Source organism: Diadema antillarum, unplaced genomic scaffold (assembly GCF_040938485.1).
Source record: "Diadema antillarum isolate AM-2024a unplaced genomic scaffold, OU_Dant_1.0 seq00000688_RagTag, whole genome shotgun sequence".
Lineage (NCBI taxonomy): Eukaryota > Metazoa > Echinodermata > Echinoidea > Diadematoida > Diadematidae > Diadema > Diadema antillarum.
This window is the reverse complement of record NW_027271593.1, coordinates 106,403-120,428: the sequence shown is the minus strand read 5'-3', so window position 1 is coordinate 120,428 and position 14,026 is coordinate 106,403. Positions and strand designations below refer to the sequence as shown.

The following is a 14,026-nucleotide window of genomic DNA, read 5'->3' as shown; positions in this document are numbered from 1 at the left end:
TCTGTGTTTGAGAGCTACACTTACACCCAAAAATAAGATATACCACTCCCTCACTGTAGATTTGTTGAACAGTCCATGGTCCCTCAAATCCATGCCAGTGATATCCCATGATAAAAGTTAGTACCCAAGTAATTGAAATTGTCTCAAATTGATGGTTGTTTTTGTAATGATTTTATCAGTGATGATTGCCTGTCAGTGTAGCTTGATCTCAAAACTGAATAATATAAAGTCAAACATATGACCAATGTCAATTTCTCTCTTTTCCATCATCCTCATACCCACAGGACATGAACCACACCAACTCCTATGGAATCATCCGTGGCCTGCAGTTTGCCTCCTTCATCGTCCAGTACTATGGCCTGGTCCTAGACCTGTTGGTTCTGGGCCTACACAGGGCCAGCGAGATGGCCGGACCTCCACAGATGCCTAATGACTTCCTACAGTTCCAGGTACAAAGTCCAAGACCCGATGATCAGCTGACATTGGGTCTTGTGGTTGCATTTGAAATGCCATACCCTTCTTGCATGAAGTCTCTTCTACTTCATATGTTTGTATTTGTTGCCAAGACTATCAATTAATGATTCTTCTTTTGTATAAAGGAGCATTTCCCGCTTTATTGTGATAAAACTGTCCTCTTATAGATACTCTTTTGCATCATGAAGACAGGGTTCCCAGCAGTACTGCCTGCATTTACGAAGTTTTGCATGAGTGTGCCTGTGTCAACTAAAATTCGCTAAGTAGATGATATCCTTAAGTGTATGTAAACTCACTTGACCCAAGGACGTGAAGTCTATCATTACTGAAACAATACACATTCAAATGAGCCAAGATCATTCAGCTTGCAAGGTGATTAAGTATCTGCTCATAGTGTGCACCCTAAGCAGCCAGGCAGGAGAATGTATCATAAAGTTGTTTCATTCTTGCTTTTCTCCGACAGGATGTTGTGACAGAGACCAGCCATCCCATCAGACTTTACTCACGCTACATTGACAGGGTCCACATCTTCTTCAGGTAAGCCTCAGTCTCCTATCTTCCCTCTCTCTCTCCTAGAAAATAGATAATGGCATGTTCATGATAAATTGCTTGCAAGGTACACTCAGCTTTAAATGGTATCGTGCATCCACCTGTCAAACTTCCACCTGCATTAATTTCCGTATGGTTTTAATGTCTCTACAAAGGTGGAACATAGGTAAAGCCCTACTTTGCTGTAGTAGACTGTGTTATCATGAACTGTTTATTACTTTGATGTTCTTTCCTTTGTATTAATAGATCCACCTCAAGAGAAATTTACCTTCTATATCTCTTGGTGAATTTGAATCTTGTCACTTCTAATCAAGCTGAAATTCTCTAGTGAATTGTAGCTGGAGTATGGATAAAGCCCATGCTGCATTTCTGCATATATGTTTGGAGAATATATGTATTAACATGCAGCATACTCTTGATTCTTTGATGATCAGTTCCAGCTGATCACCTAGTGGATTGAAATCATCAATTCCCAGTGCAGAGATGATCAAGATGAAATTTCATACTTCTAAAGCTGACAATGAATGCCATCTTCAGACATTCCGAGAGGATATTGTGGAAAACTTGATGGTGTGTTATGAAAAGGGTACTACCTTATTCACACCAGATTTGTTATCTGACTCATCGCTATTTGACTGATACAGGTTCACCGCTGAGGAGGCCCGTGATCTGATCCAGCGTTACCTGACAGAGCATCCAGACCCCAACAATGAGAACATTGTGGGCTACAACAACAAGAAGTGTTGGCCGAGGGACGCCAGGATGAGACTCATGAAGCATGACGTCAACCTGTAAGTGGGAACTCTTATCACAAAATAGCCTTCACTTTGGTTCCTTTGCTCTGAATGATACCTAAGGGGGCAGAATGTTGTTAAGAGTGAGAGTACAGATTGCTCTTTCAACATCTATTATTACAGCCAGTGATTATTGTTATATTCATCCTTTGCAATCAATATTTCAGACAAGAAATGTCAAAACATAAGTGCTTACTCATGTATTTTTAAAGGACAAGTTCACCTTCATAAACATAAGGATTGAGAGAATGTAGCAATATTAGTAGAACACATCATTGAAAGTTTGAGGAAAATCGGACAATCCGTTCAAAAGTTATGAATTTTTGAAGTTTTTATGCAGTAACCGCTGGATGAGAAGACTACTGCAGTGTGTGAATAACTTAGATGTCACATGCGTACAACAATATAAGGAAAATATAAAGAGAATTTCACAAAATTTCATCTTTTGAAAAAAGTACACATTCCCCCGACTCGTTACCGACAAATGTTATGGGTAATATTATTCCCCCTGCCTTTAGAAAGAGGCAAGTCAAGTGCTCTTTTATTATGCGCAAAAAGTGAAAATATGTTGAATTTTCTTTACATTTTCTTTATACTGTTGTACGCATATGGCTCACAAGCTGTAGTAGTCTCCTCATCCAGCGGTTCCAAAACAAAAATTTTAAAAATTCATAACTTTTGCATCGATTGTCCAATTTTCCTCAAACTTTCACTGATGTGTTCTACTAATATTGTTGCATTCTCTCAATCCTTATGTTTATGAAGGTGAACTTGTCCTTTAAAGTGAGATTAAATGTCTTACTATCATGATTTCCAGATTTTCATATGTTTAGTTGAGAATAATGCTGGTTCTTAACTGTAAGGGTAATTAAAAGAAAACAGCATTGGTATCTGTAGGCATAGCTATTCCTCCGTGCTATGACCTGTTCGTAACAATGCAAGATCAAGCCCAAGTCTGTGAATAGCATCGTTGGATAGAGGAGGACTTTGCAACCTTCTCGCTCCTGGATTCCTAGCAGATACAATTATATTAAACACCACATCAGCATTAAAAGCTCTGTACAGTTTGTGGTTCTTGTTACAGTTATTGTCGTTGTTGGGCTATTGAGTGCCTGGTTTTGATGCTGTTTGCTTCTTTTCATTGTCTGTGTTTGGTGTTGTATTGTTCCTGTGTTCGGTTCTGTTCAGTGTCTATGTGTGGTGTTGTTTAGTGTCTGTCTGGTGCCGTTCAGTGTCTGTGTCTGGGCTATTTGGTGTCGTGTCTGGTTTTTCATTGTCTTTGTCTCATGTTATTTGGCATTTGCATGGTGCTGGAGGTCAGACTTTTTCATTGTCAGAATGATTATTGTGAGGTGCAGTGGTTTTGTTGTTGACAACCATATGTCATTAACAATATTGCCACTCTATGGACTGTGCATTCATGGCTTTTGTGAGTGTCATAATGATAATAGAGGATTATATTTGCAGAATGTTAGTAGAAGTATATTGTTCCTAGAGGAATATTCAGCTATGAGACATGCAACAATATTGCACTTAACCTTGCAAGCGTATTCTATTTTCTAAAATTTTTGAAGTTGAGCACATATTCTTCATTTAAACATTTTTGGATGTTTAATTATAATGTTTGTATCTCCGTGTGTGTGTTTGCACTGTAAAGTGGGCGTGCAGTGTTCTGGGACATGAAGAACCGTCTGCCTCGCTCCATCACCACCTTCATGTGGGAACAGAGCTTTGTGTCAGCCTACAGCAAGGACAACCCCAACCTGCTCTTCAACATGAGCGGCTTTGAGTGCCGGATCCTACCCAAGTGTCGTACCACCAGTGATGAGTTCACTCACAAGGACGGCATCTGGAACCTGCAGAATGAGGTTGGCTCTGACTCTTTTTCTAGCTTCTGCTGTTTCTTCTTATATATATATATTTTTTTTTTGGGGGGGGTGGTACTTTCTTCTCATGTATCACTAAACTCCTATAATCCCATTCCCTTCCCTCAGTACTTATGAAAACTTTTTCATGCCTGTTGTATAGCCAGGTGCCCGCACCTCGTCAGGGGCCCGAATACCGTCACCCCGCTTAAAATCGTTTTGAGCGCACTGAACAAAAATGTATGCCCGGGACTGTGTTCTGTACGCTTGAAACTTGGCAGGACTACCACAACCAAGCAAATTGTGGTGAAAACCGAACAGTTTTTCGCGAAAATCTGAAATTTTAATAGGGCTATAGGAATACGTGTTATATGTCACCCGCACGCATCTTTTACGTGTATGTCTATGGGAACATCACGGTCACCCGCACACGTCTTTTACGTGCTAAATCTATGGGAGAGCGGGTGACGAGTTGCGGGCCCCTTCCTTAGCGCGCAACTTTTTCGCATCGTTCGCCTTTGACGACGATAGTTGCAAATTTTCAATATCGATCAGTGAACTTGTGATTCCATTGGAATTTTCAGCATTTTTCCTGTATGTGAGTTGGATTTCAAAGAATTTCAGTGGCGAAATGTGATTCAATTATGGGCAAACATTAACTATGACGAGGTGCGGGTCACCCAAGTATACCAGTGTTTGTAGTTTGGAGCATTATTCCAAATAGAGACATAATCTGACTCCATGCAAGTTTTTGAATAAGTGTTTGTAGTTGAACATTTTTTTCCAAATAGAGACATATTATTTGACTCCAAACAACTGTGTAAACCTCCTAAGATTTCTTACAAACTGCACTTTGAATATCCGATGTCTTCTTGTCAACATGTATTACATACCTCTGCCTCACACACACACACACACATAAGTGATTCTCTTATTGAACAGAGCACAGTTGAATATAACATGCATACTGATTTACAGGTGGATTTATATCTACAAAGATGTAAAGGACACACACACACACACACGCACATACACACAGGTATCCATGAAAGGCTGGAAGCTAGTGTTGGCCAACACTTCACTTTTGTTATCACTGTAAAAAAGCTTGGGCATCAGAAAATGTGTGGATTTGTTACTGTTTTTAGCTCCCATCCCATAGGGTGATGGAGACATTAATGCTTTGTTACCTAAGAATGACTCTCATTAAAAAATTGAAGTGGAACATCCCTCTACATAAGAGTATGATTAGAGACTCAGAATATCTGTAAATATCCATAACCCAGGGATACTTCCCATTCTAATTGTTATCTTCTCTCAGTCATAATACAGTGATTATTCAAAATATTCACATTGGGAGTTTGAATGAATGAAGAATCAATGTAAGTCTGTACATTCCTTCTCACATGAGCACTTACTTTACAGAGATTCCATGTTCTCAATTGAGAGAATGCATGACAGCAAAGTAGCAATATGGAGATAAAGATATTTAGTAGCATGCAGTCATTCATACTACTTCTGAGGATCCACTCCCATTGTACAAGATTCCAGCAGATTGACATGTGATGCTAGTAATGGAATATAATGTGGAAATACATCTTTGCAAAGAATTTTACACTTTCGACTGATCAAGTCAGGTGATCCTTTCCTCTATCAGGTGACCAAGGAGAGGACAGCTCAGTGCTTCCTGCGAGTGGATGATGAATCTCTGCAGAGATTCCACAACAGAGTGAGGCAGATCCTCATGGCTTCTGGCTCCACCACTTTCACCAAGGTAAGGACGTGGTAACCGTTAGAATTTACTCCAGGAACCATTTCTTATTCAGTCTCTCAATTTCTGTTGAAAACACATAACACAGAAGACAAGAAGTTAGTATGGTTTTCAGAGGTGCTTGACTTCTTATAGTTGCATGAATGAACAGAATAGATAGATAGATAGATAGATAGATAGATAGATAGATAGATAGATAGATAGATAGATAGATAGATAGTGATAAAAAAATAGAAGTGCATTGACAGGTATCTACAGTCGCAGCCTACTCGATGCTGTGTACTGTTCGATGCAATGGTAATGGTATGGTAATTTATTTCCGTAAATATAAAAATCAACATTACAAATCATGTGATACAAAAACTCATAAATAATACGGCTGGATAGCCTCGCTCAGCGAAGAGGACCATTATGGTCCCGCTGTTTTACAGGAGGGTCCAGTATAGATTAAAGTAATACAGTTTCTTCAATTAAACAGCAAATCAAATTATATACAATGAGAAGAAAGAAAAAAAAACACAAGAAAAAAAAAGAAAAGGAAAAAGAAAGAAATTGAAAAATATACATTTCCCATTAATTTATGTATTAGTAATCTGTCATGTACTGATTTATATCAAACATAAGAAGAGATGTGCTCTTGCAGTGATCGCTTGAAAATATCTATACTGGTTGCCTTTTTTATTGACAAAGGGAGTGAATTGAACTCCCTACTACCTCTGTATGAAACCATTCTCTTACAATAATTTGTTCTTGGAATATTAAGGTGTAAATTGAAATTAGACCGCAATGAATACGAATTTTCTTTGGGTTCAAATTTATCGGTCAAATAAGACGGTGTCATATTATGTAATGCCTTGTAAACTAATTGCAGTAGATGCTGTTTACGTCGAGAGACAAGATAATCCCATTGGAGAGTTTGGTGCACTTGACGGGTAGACGTGTGAGAATATGGATTTATGTTCAAAATAATTCTTCCAGCTCTATTCTGAAGTTTTTGAATCATATTTACATGATTACGCTTTCCAGAATCCCAAACAATGTCGGCATAATCAAACTGTGGCAAAATGAAAGACTTGTATATTAAATTCATACTTTGTTCATTGATTATATGCCTAAGTCTGCCCATGAAGCTCACCATTTTACTCACTTTTTTACAAACCCTTTCAACTTGCGTATTCCAATTTAATTCCGAATCTACTGATACCCCTAAATATTTCACATGGTTTACCTGTTCCAATTTTTCCCCATTTACATTCAAATTTAATTTATTACATTTGTTCAGTGCCTTTCTATTTCCAATAAACATACATACTGTTTTATCACAGTTTAAACTTAATCTGTTTTTACACATCCAGTCAGAGATCGTATTTAATTCCTGTTGCAATTTCTGTTGAACAGTATAAGGATTTTTACTTGAAAAATACAAAACAGTGTCATCAGCGTATAGGTGGATTTTACAATTTTCAACAGCTTTAACCATGTCATTTATATAGAGGGCAAACAATAAAGGTCCCAGTATTGATCCTTGCGGTACGCCATATGAAATGCATTGTTCGCGTGATAATGTGTTTCCTACTTGAGTTACAATTCGTCGATTTTGTAAATATTCCCTAAACCATATTATACTGGAGTCACTCATTCCTATGCGCTTTAATTTATCTAGTAACACTGCATGGTCAACAGTGTCGAACGCTTTTCTCAGGTCGACAAATACTACTCCCGTGTAACATTGCTTATCCATGGCATAAAGCCATTCATCTGTAACGTTTACGAGGGCTGTAAGCGTGGAGTGTAATAGTCTGAATCCAGACTGTTCCATTGCTAATAAACTATTAACTCGAATATGATTAAACAATTGCTTGTGCACAACACGTTCTAACACTTTAGATACTACTGGCAATAAAGATATTGGCCTGTAATTATCTGGGCTACTTTTATCCCCTTTCTTAAACAAAGGAATAATTTTGGCTAATTTCCATCGGGATGGAACATTTTTTTCAACAATTGACTTATTTATTAAATATGTTAAAGTAGGTGCGATTACTCCAGCTGACATTTTTAGAATGGCAGATGAGATTCCGTCAATACCAGTGGATTTCTTATTTTTGAGTTTCCAAAGTTCTGTTAATACTTCATTTTCAGAAACGGGGGCCAACTCAAACTTATTTTCATTTGACAAATCCCCTGCTGAGACTAGATTTGAGCTATCAATGTCACACCTAGGTATTAATTCAGACAAATTCTGACCTACATTGGAGAAGAATGAATTAAACAAATTTGCTATCTGTTCATTATCCTTATCTAAATTTAAATCAAAAAATTTCTTTTTTGGTAATAAATTGTTTAATGTTTTCCACACCTGGTCTGGTTTATTATCATTACTGGTTAATTTATTAACAAAATAATTTTTCTTTAATTTTCTTACTTCTGCTGTAACCTTATTCCTCAGTTGCTTATATTGACCCATCAAATTAGGGTCTTTCTTTTTCCAAGCCCTTTTCTTTAATTTATCCCGCTCTTTCATGAGTTTATGTATGTTTGAGTTCATCCAGGGGCATACTTGATTCCTAACTCGTTTTTTCTTTATAGGTATATGTTTATTTACTACTTGCATTAACAGTTCTTCCCACTTACAAACAGCATCATCTAAGTTTGAACAGTCCTTAACACTTTGCCATGGTTGATCCCTTAAATCTTGTTTAAAATCATCCATATCAATCTTATTCATATTTCTATATTGAATAAAACGAGGTTCAGATTTAGAGGATTTCCCTTTCCACACCACGTAACTCATTGAGTGATCACTCATACCTATATGTATTACACCAAATGAATTTACATGCAAAGGGTTATTGGTCACCATATGATCAATCAAAGTTGCTGACTTATGGGTAGTTCTTGTGGGCTCACACGTATTAATTTGCTCCATTGTATACATATCATTTATATTTTCATATCTAACACGTACAGAGTTATGTTTTCTACTCATAAGATCACAGTTGACGTCACCAACGATTATAATATCAGCATGAAAACTATCAACAAACTGAAGCAAGTTTTCATATAAACTCATTACTTCTAATTTGGAATTTGGTGGTCTGTACCAGTTAATAAAATATATTGGCTTTACTTTCTTGGGACACATCTTAATACATACAGCTTCTAAACGAGATAATGTATCATGTTCAATGATGTCAAAATCAATACAATCTTTAACATAGATAGCTACACCTCCTCCCTTTCGGTCTCTGTCTTTGCGCACAATATTATACATGGGAACAGATACTTCATTTTCGGCAACAGTATCATCCAATCGGGTTTCATTTAAGGCAAATACATCTACATCATTCTCACTTAAGAATAACCGGACTTCATCAATGTTTTTCAATAAACTTGTAATATTCAAATGGGTGAATTTAAAACCTTTTTTAGACAATTGATCAAATTTATGCAGGTGGGTGTTATTGATGGCATTACTTTTTCTTGAAACTTGCACATGTTTGTCATCTGAGCCGTTGTATTCAAGTTCATTATTCTCAACACTGTTAAAAGGAAGCAAGGTAAAAATATTGGACAGCGCCATTCTACAAAATGTTGCGAAGGATCGTTATACAGCGTGTCAGAGACACCGGCACATGCGATATGAATCCAGTTTTTACAAACTGTACAGAGAAGAGCCTTTTGGTTTGATTTGACAGATTTTTCACAACAGTTACATGGGTAAGTTAACATATAGGGATTGAGACAGTTCTGAGAATCAACAGTCAATAAAAACAACAACAACAAAGTAAATCAGACGAGAAAAAAAATGCTATACAAACACACAGTTTGGAAAATTTCTACGAAGAGTGAAAAGTCAAATTTGAATATCAAAAGTTTATAGAGATGGCAGACCTCCCAGGGGTTATAATTAGATTTCATTTATAATACTGTTACATTATCACCTCAGTTTACGTGCTTCGTCCACAGTACTGATGAGTTTTCTGATGGACTTCCCGTTTGTTGCTGGTAGTGCTACGAAGATGCGTCCATCTTGCGACCACGCTGCTGATACTTTCGATGACAATCTCGCTTCCTTGAGTATCTCGTAGTTTGATGATGTTAGGTCTTCCGCAATGGATATACCGGAGTTTTTTAGTCGGCGCCTCACTGCCATGACGGATTGTCGAGCTCGGTACGTCGAAAATTTCACAATGATAGGACGGTGACGCGCGTTTTTCCGCTTAGCTTCCGTAGCGACAGCGGCCCACGATGTCGGTGTTGACGAAGTCGACTGTGAGGATGCTTGTCTTGGTCTTCCCTCCACCGAGACTGAAGTAGACTGAGACACTCCACTCGCTGGTTCTGTCCTCTGGATCGCTCCGACGCGGTGGCTGCGGTCGATATCGTCGATACGAAGGTCGATGCCGAGCTTGTCTTTGGCGACTTGGATCACGATCGAATCCGTATTTTCACCTTTGATTTCTGGTATCCCAAAAACTCTCACACAGTTTCTCCTTGAGTATTGCTCAGCCTCCTTGGTTTTATTTTGAAGTCTATTCATTGCTTCCTCTTGACTTTCGAGACGTTTCAAAAGATTTGTGATTTGTTTATCTTTGTTTCCATTCTCGACCTCGAGTGCAACAATCTTTGATTCGTTTACCTCTGCTTGTCTAGACACCCTGTTGACCTCTTGTTTAAGTTCTTGAAGTTCTTCTCTGATTGCCTTTTTCACTGTTTTCTTTATTGCTTCTAAAAACTCTTTGTTGCCGATGAGATCCGTTGTGCTCAGGCATGGACAGGATATTTCACATGCCGCTTGTGATTGCCGCGTTTGTCTTGTGCCCACATTTCGCGCCACTTTCTTTTCAGAGGTGCCCCGATCTTGCCCTTCCATTTAGTAAATTCGGCCAGAGGGGTGCAGCAAACAATAGACGGGGGTAAGGGCTTTTGGGATGATCACCGTATAGCGCTTTCAAGGTTGCAGGTGCCAAATTGGGTTAGATCTTTCTTAGTCAAAAGTCATTCAAAATTATACGAGAAACTCACAATTCTGTCCTGGGAGGTCCACATTACATAGCCGATCCGGAAACGCTCACATTCTAATGATGATTTTGAGAGTCTCGTGCACAAATTTCACAATTCTAATCAAGTTTATGCAGCACGCACGCGGCACACTGCTCACCTCCTGAATCGACTAGAAGTGTTTGACAAAACAAGATTCAGTCCATGCATCGTTGGATGGTGAGGGGCCGCCCTCTACCCATGCCATCCTGGTAAAACAGCTGAATCATTCAAATGTGCCTCATTGGTGAGTAACAGAGAAGCACGTCAGACAGGTCTACACCTTTGATATGAAGTAGAAATTCAAGGAAGTCAATACATAGATCAATGAAAGTTATCATTAGCCTGCTGACTTCAGGCATGCATAAAAAAGACGTACTGTTCAAATTCTGATAGTCTTATTAAGGTGACTGCATGGTAGTCCATCATGGCTGGTTATGAAATCATTATACCCCCGCCAAACGAAGTTTGAAGGGGGTATATAGGAATCAGCGGACGGTCGGGCGGTCGGGCGGTCGGTCGGGCGGTCGGTCGGGCGGTCGGTCGGTCGGGCGGTCGGTCCGTTGCAAATCTTGCGTCGCGAACTACTTCCTCAGTTTTCAACCGATTCCCATAAAACTTGGCACAGATGTGTGCCTTGGGTTGTAGATGTGCAAGATGTATTTTTTGACAGTACCCAAAAGTACGTTGCCATGGTAACGGCATATTATGGGCAAAAATGGGTACAAATCTTGCGTCGCGAACTCCTCCCACAGTTTTTGATCAATTTTTATGAAATTAGGTACAGATGTTCATCTGAATATGTTAATGTGCAAGACACATATTTCCGCAGTGGCAAAAAGTGCGTTGCCATGGTAATGGCATGTTATTGGTAAAATATAGGGCAAAATGCTTCCTGGCAAAACTGCTTCATCAGTGTTCTTCCAATTCTCATGGAATTCATATTGAATGTTTGTCTTAGGATATAGGTCAGCATGACACATTTCTTGACAGTGACAAACAGTATGTTGCCATGGTAACAGCTCACATATTATGAGCCAAAATGATGGAAAATTTTGTGTTGCAAACTACTTCCTCAGTTTTTGCCCAATTTCCATGAAACTTGGTACAGATGTGTGCCTTTGGTTGTAGATGTGCAAGACGCATTTTTTGACAGTACCCGAAAGTACGTTGCCATGGTAACGGCATATTAATGGCAGAAGATCAAGGAAAGATCTTGCGGATTTAACTACTTCCTCAGTTTTTTGACCAAAGCTTATGAAATGTGGCACACACCTTGATCTTGGTGGGAAGATGTGGAAGACATATTTTTCGGACGTGTCGGAAGCTGCGTTGCCATGGTAACGGCATATAAATGGCAGAAGATCAAGGAAAGATCTTGCGGATTGAACTACTTCCTCTGTATTCGACTGAAGCTCATAAAATGTGGCACATACATTGGTCTTGGTGGGAAGATGTGCAAGACATATTTTTTGGATGTGTCGGAAGCTGCGTTGCCATGGTAACGGCATATTAATGGCGGAAGATCAAGGAAAGATCTTGTGGATTGAACTGCTTCCTCAGTTTTTGACAAAAGCTTATGAAATGTGGCACACACAATAGTCTTGGTAGGAAGATGTGCAAGACATATTTTTCGGACGTGTCGGAAGCTGCGTTGCCATGGTAACGGCATTTAAGTGGCAGAAGATCAAGGAAAGATCATTCCTTGGGTAAGACTGTCGTCACGGGGCGGGGGTATTAATCACCTTAAGTGATATTTCTAGTTATTTTACGAGTGACCCCCTGTAGTGACATTGTATGATTAATGACCGGTGAGGTGGAATGGGAAGCATTTTTAAAAAGATCAGTCTGAAGCGTTTGAAATGGTATTGAAAGCTTCCAAGCGCAGTGTATGGATACCCTAACCTAATTACATGCTGCTTGCCTCCTTTACCTTATGTTATAATAAAATATCCTCCCATGGTGGAGCATTCCCTACACTCATGCACCCTCAGAAAAATGTTACGAATGAGCTGCTATCACATATTCATGTGTTCAGCCTGTCACTGACTGGTATTTGATGAATCTATGCAGTATGTACTGTTACTGTTCATTATCACTGTGTGAGTTTTCGTAACAGTGCAACTGCCAGAGAGAGGGTCATATGATTTCTTGAGGTTTCTCAGTTTTGATTGCTTAGGTGTGATACTGGTGTTGATTGTTGCAAACACTGTAACCATTTGTCTCATCTCGCTTTGCTCTCTGTGCAGATCGTGAACAAGTGGAACACGGCCCTGATCGGTCTGATGACCTACTTCCGAGAGGCGGTGGTCAACACCCAGGAGCTCCTAGACCTACTGGTCAAGTGTGAGAACAAGATCCAGACTCGTATCAAGATCGGCCTCAACTCCAAGATGCCCAGCCGCTTCCCACCCGTGGTCTTCTACACCCCCAAGGAGCTGGGTGGACTGGGCATGCTGTCCATGGGGCACGTCCTCATCCCACAGTCTGATCTCAGGTACCTTACCTTGTACTCCACCACACCATTCCCCGTCCCTGCCCCTAATTAAAAAACAATCGCAATGAAAGATCTTCAAATATATAAAATCAAAAGAAGCATTTCTCCCACTTTTGCTTATAGGAAACGCTTTTTCTGAGTGCAGTCTCTGGAAGGAAAATATGCTAGTCGTTATTTTTTTTTCTTCTATATTATGCGTAAATGTGCACACGAGTATCATTGTTACTCTGCAAGACCTGATGTGAAGAGTGTCTTGCTCCTTAGACAACACTCCATAATTCTTAAGCTATTTCATCTGTTCAGTTCATTTTGATCATATTCAGATTTCCTCTCTCCAGTTATTGTATCTTTGCTGTGTATTTTCCTTGAAACTTCAGAAAAAAAAATGAGACCAAGCTTCATGCATTTAGCTTTGGTCTTCAGGCATGTACTTTCTCTGTGGTCATGAACGTTCACACATGGTAATGCATGTACACCATTTACTAGTGTCATAAGCTGTATTCATTGTGCATTGGCAGGTATCTACAGTCCCAGCCTACTTGATGCTGTGTACTGTTCGATGCAATGCTAAAATGATATTCAGTCCATGCATCGTTGGATGGTAAGGAATCACCCCCTACCCATACCATCCTGGTTTAAAAACTGAGACAGTTGTGATGACCACATATTTATTCATGTGTAAAGTTATATTAGAGAAGCATAATACGAGCTCTTCCAGCTAAGTGTGTGTGTGTTCTGTGCCAGACTTCAGCTTGGAGGGGGAATGCTCTTCTGCAAGATTGTTTGTCATATATAGTGACCAGTAGAAAAGATTTTGGGATAGAAATGCTCAAACATTGCTTAAACGTTGAAATATCTGGTATAATATATGCACAGGTTTATAAGCATGTTCACACAGCATTGGCAGTGAGTTTTGAGTCTTTAATATCCATGTTTTTCTGTAGGTTCCCTTGCACATCATCTTGATATTCAAATGTGAATGTCACACACTCCAGACAGACTTAAGTGCATTCTGTAAATTTCATCATAGGTATAG

At 39.2% G+C, this 14,026-nt stretch overlaps 1 protein-coding gene across 1 annotated transcript in view; it reads left to right on the top strand.

The window, feature by feature from the left end:
• Positions 1-14,026, top strand: part of LOC139737257 (pre-mRNA-processing-splicing factor 8-like) — a 52,288-nt gene that overhangs the window by 23,026 nt on the left and 15,236 nt on the right. The window contains exons 21-26 of the mRNA XM_071647934.1: positions 285-449; positions 938-1,011; positions 1,668-1,814; positions 3,475-3,685; positions 5,337-5,453; positions 12,743-12,990. Coding sequence (XP_071504035.1) covers positions 285-449; positions 938-1,011; positions 1,668-1,814; positions 3,475-3,685; positions 5,337-5,453; positions 12,743-12,990 — 962 coding nt within the window. The remainder of the gene's footprint in view (positions 1-284; positions 450-937; positions 1,012-1,667; positions 1,815-3,474; positions 3,686-5,336; positions 5,454-12,742; positions 12,991-14,026) is intronic.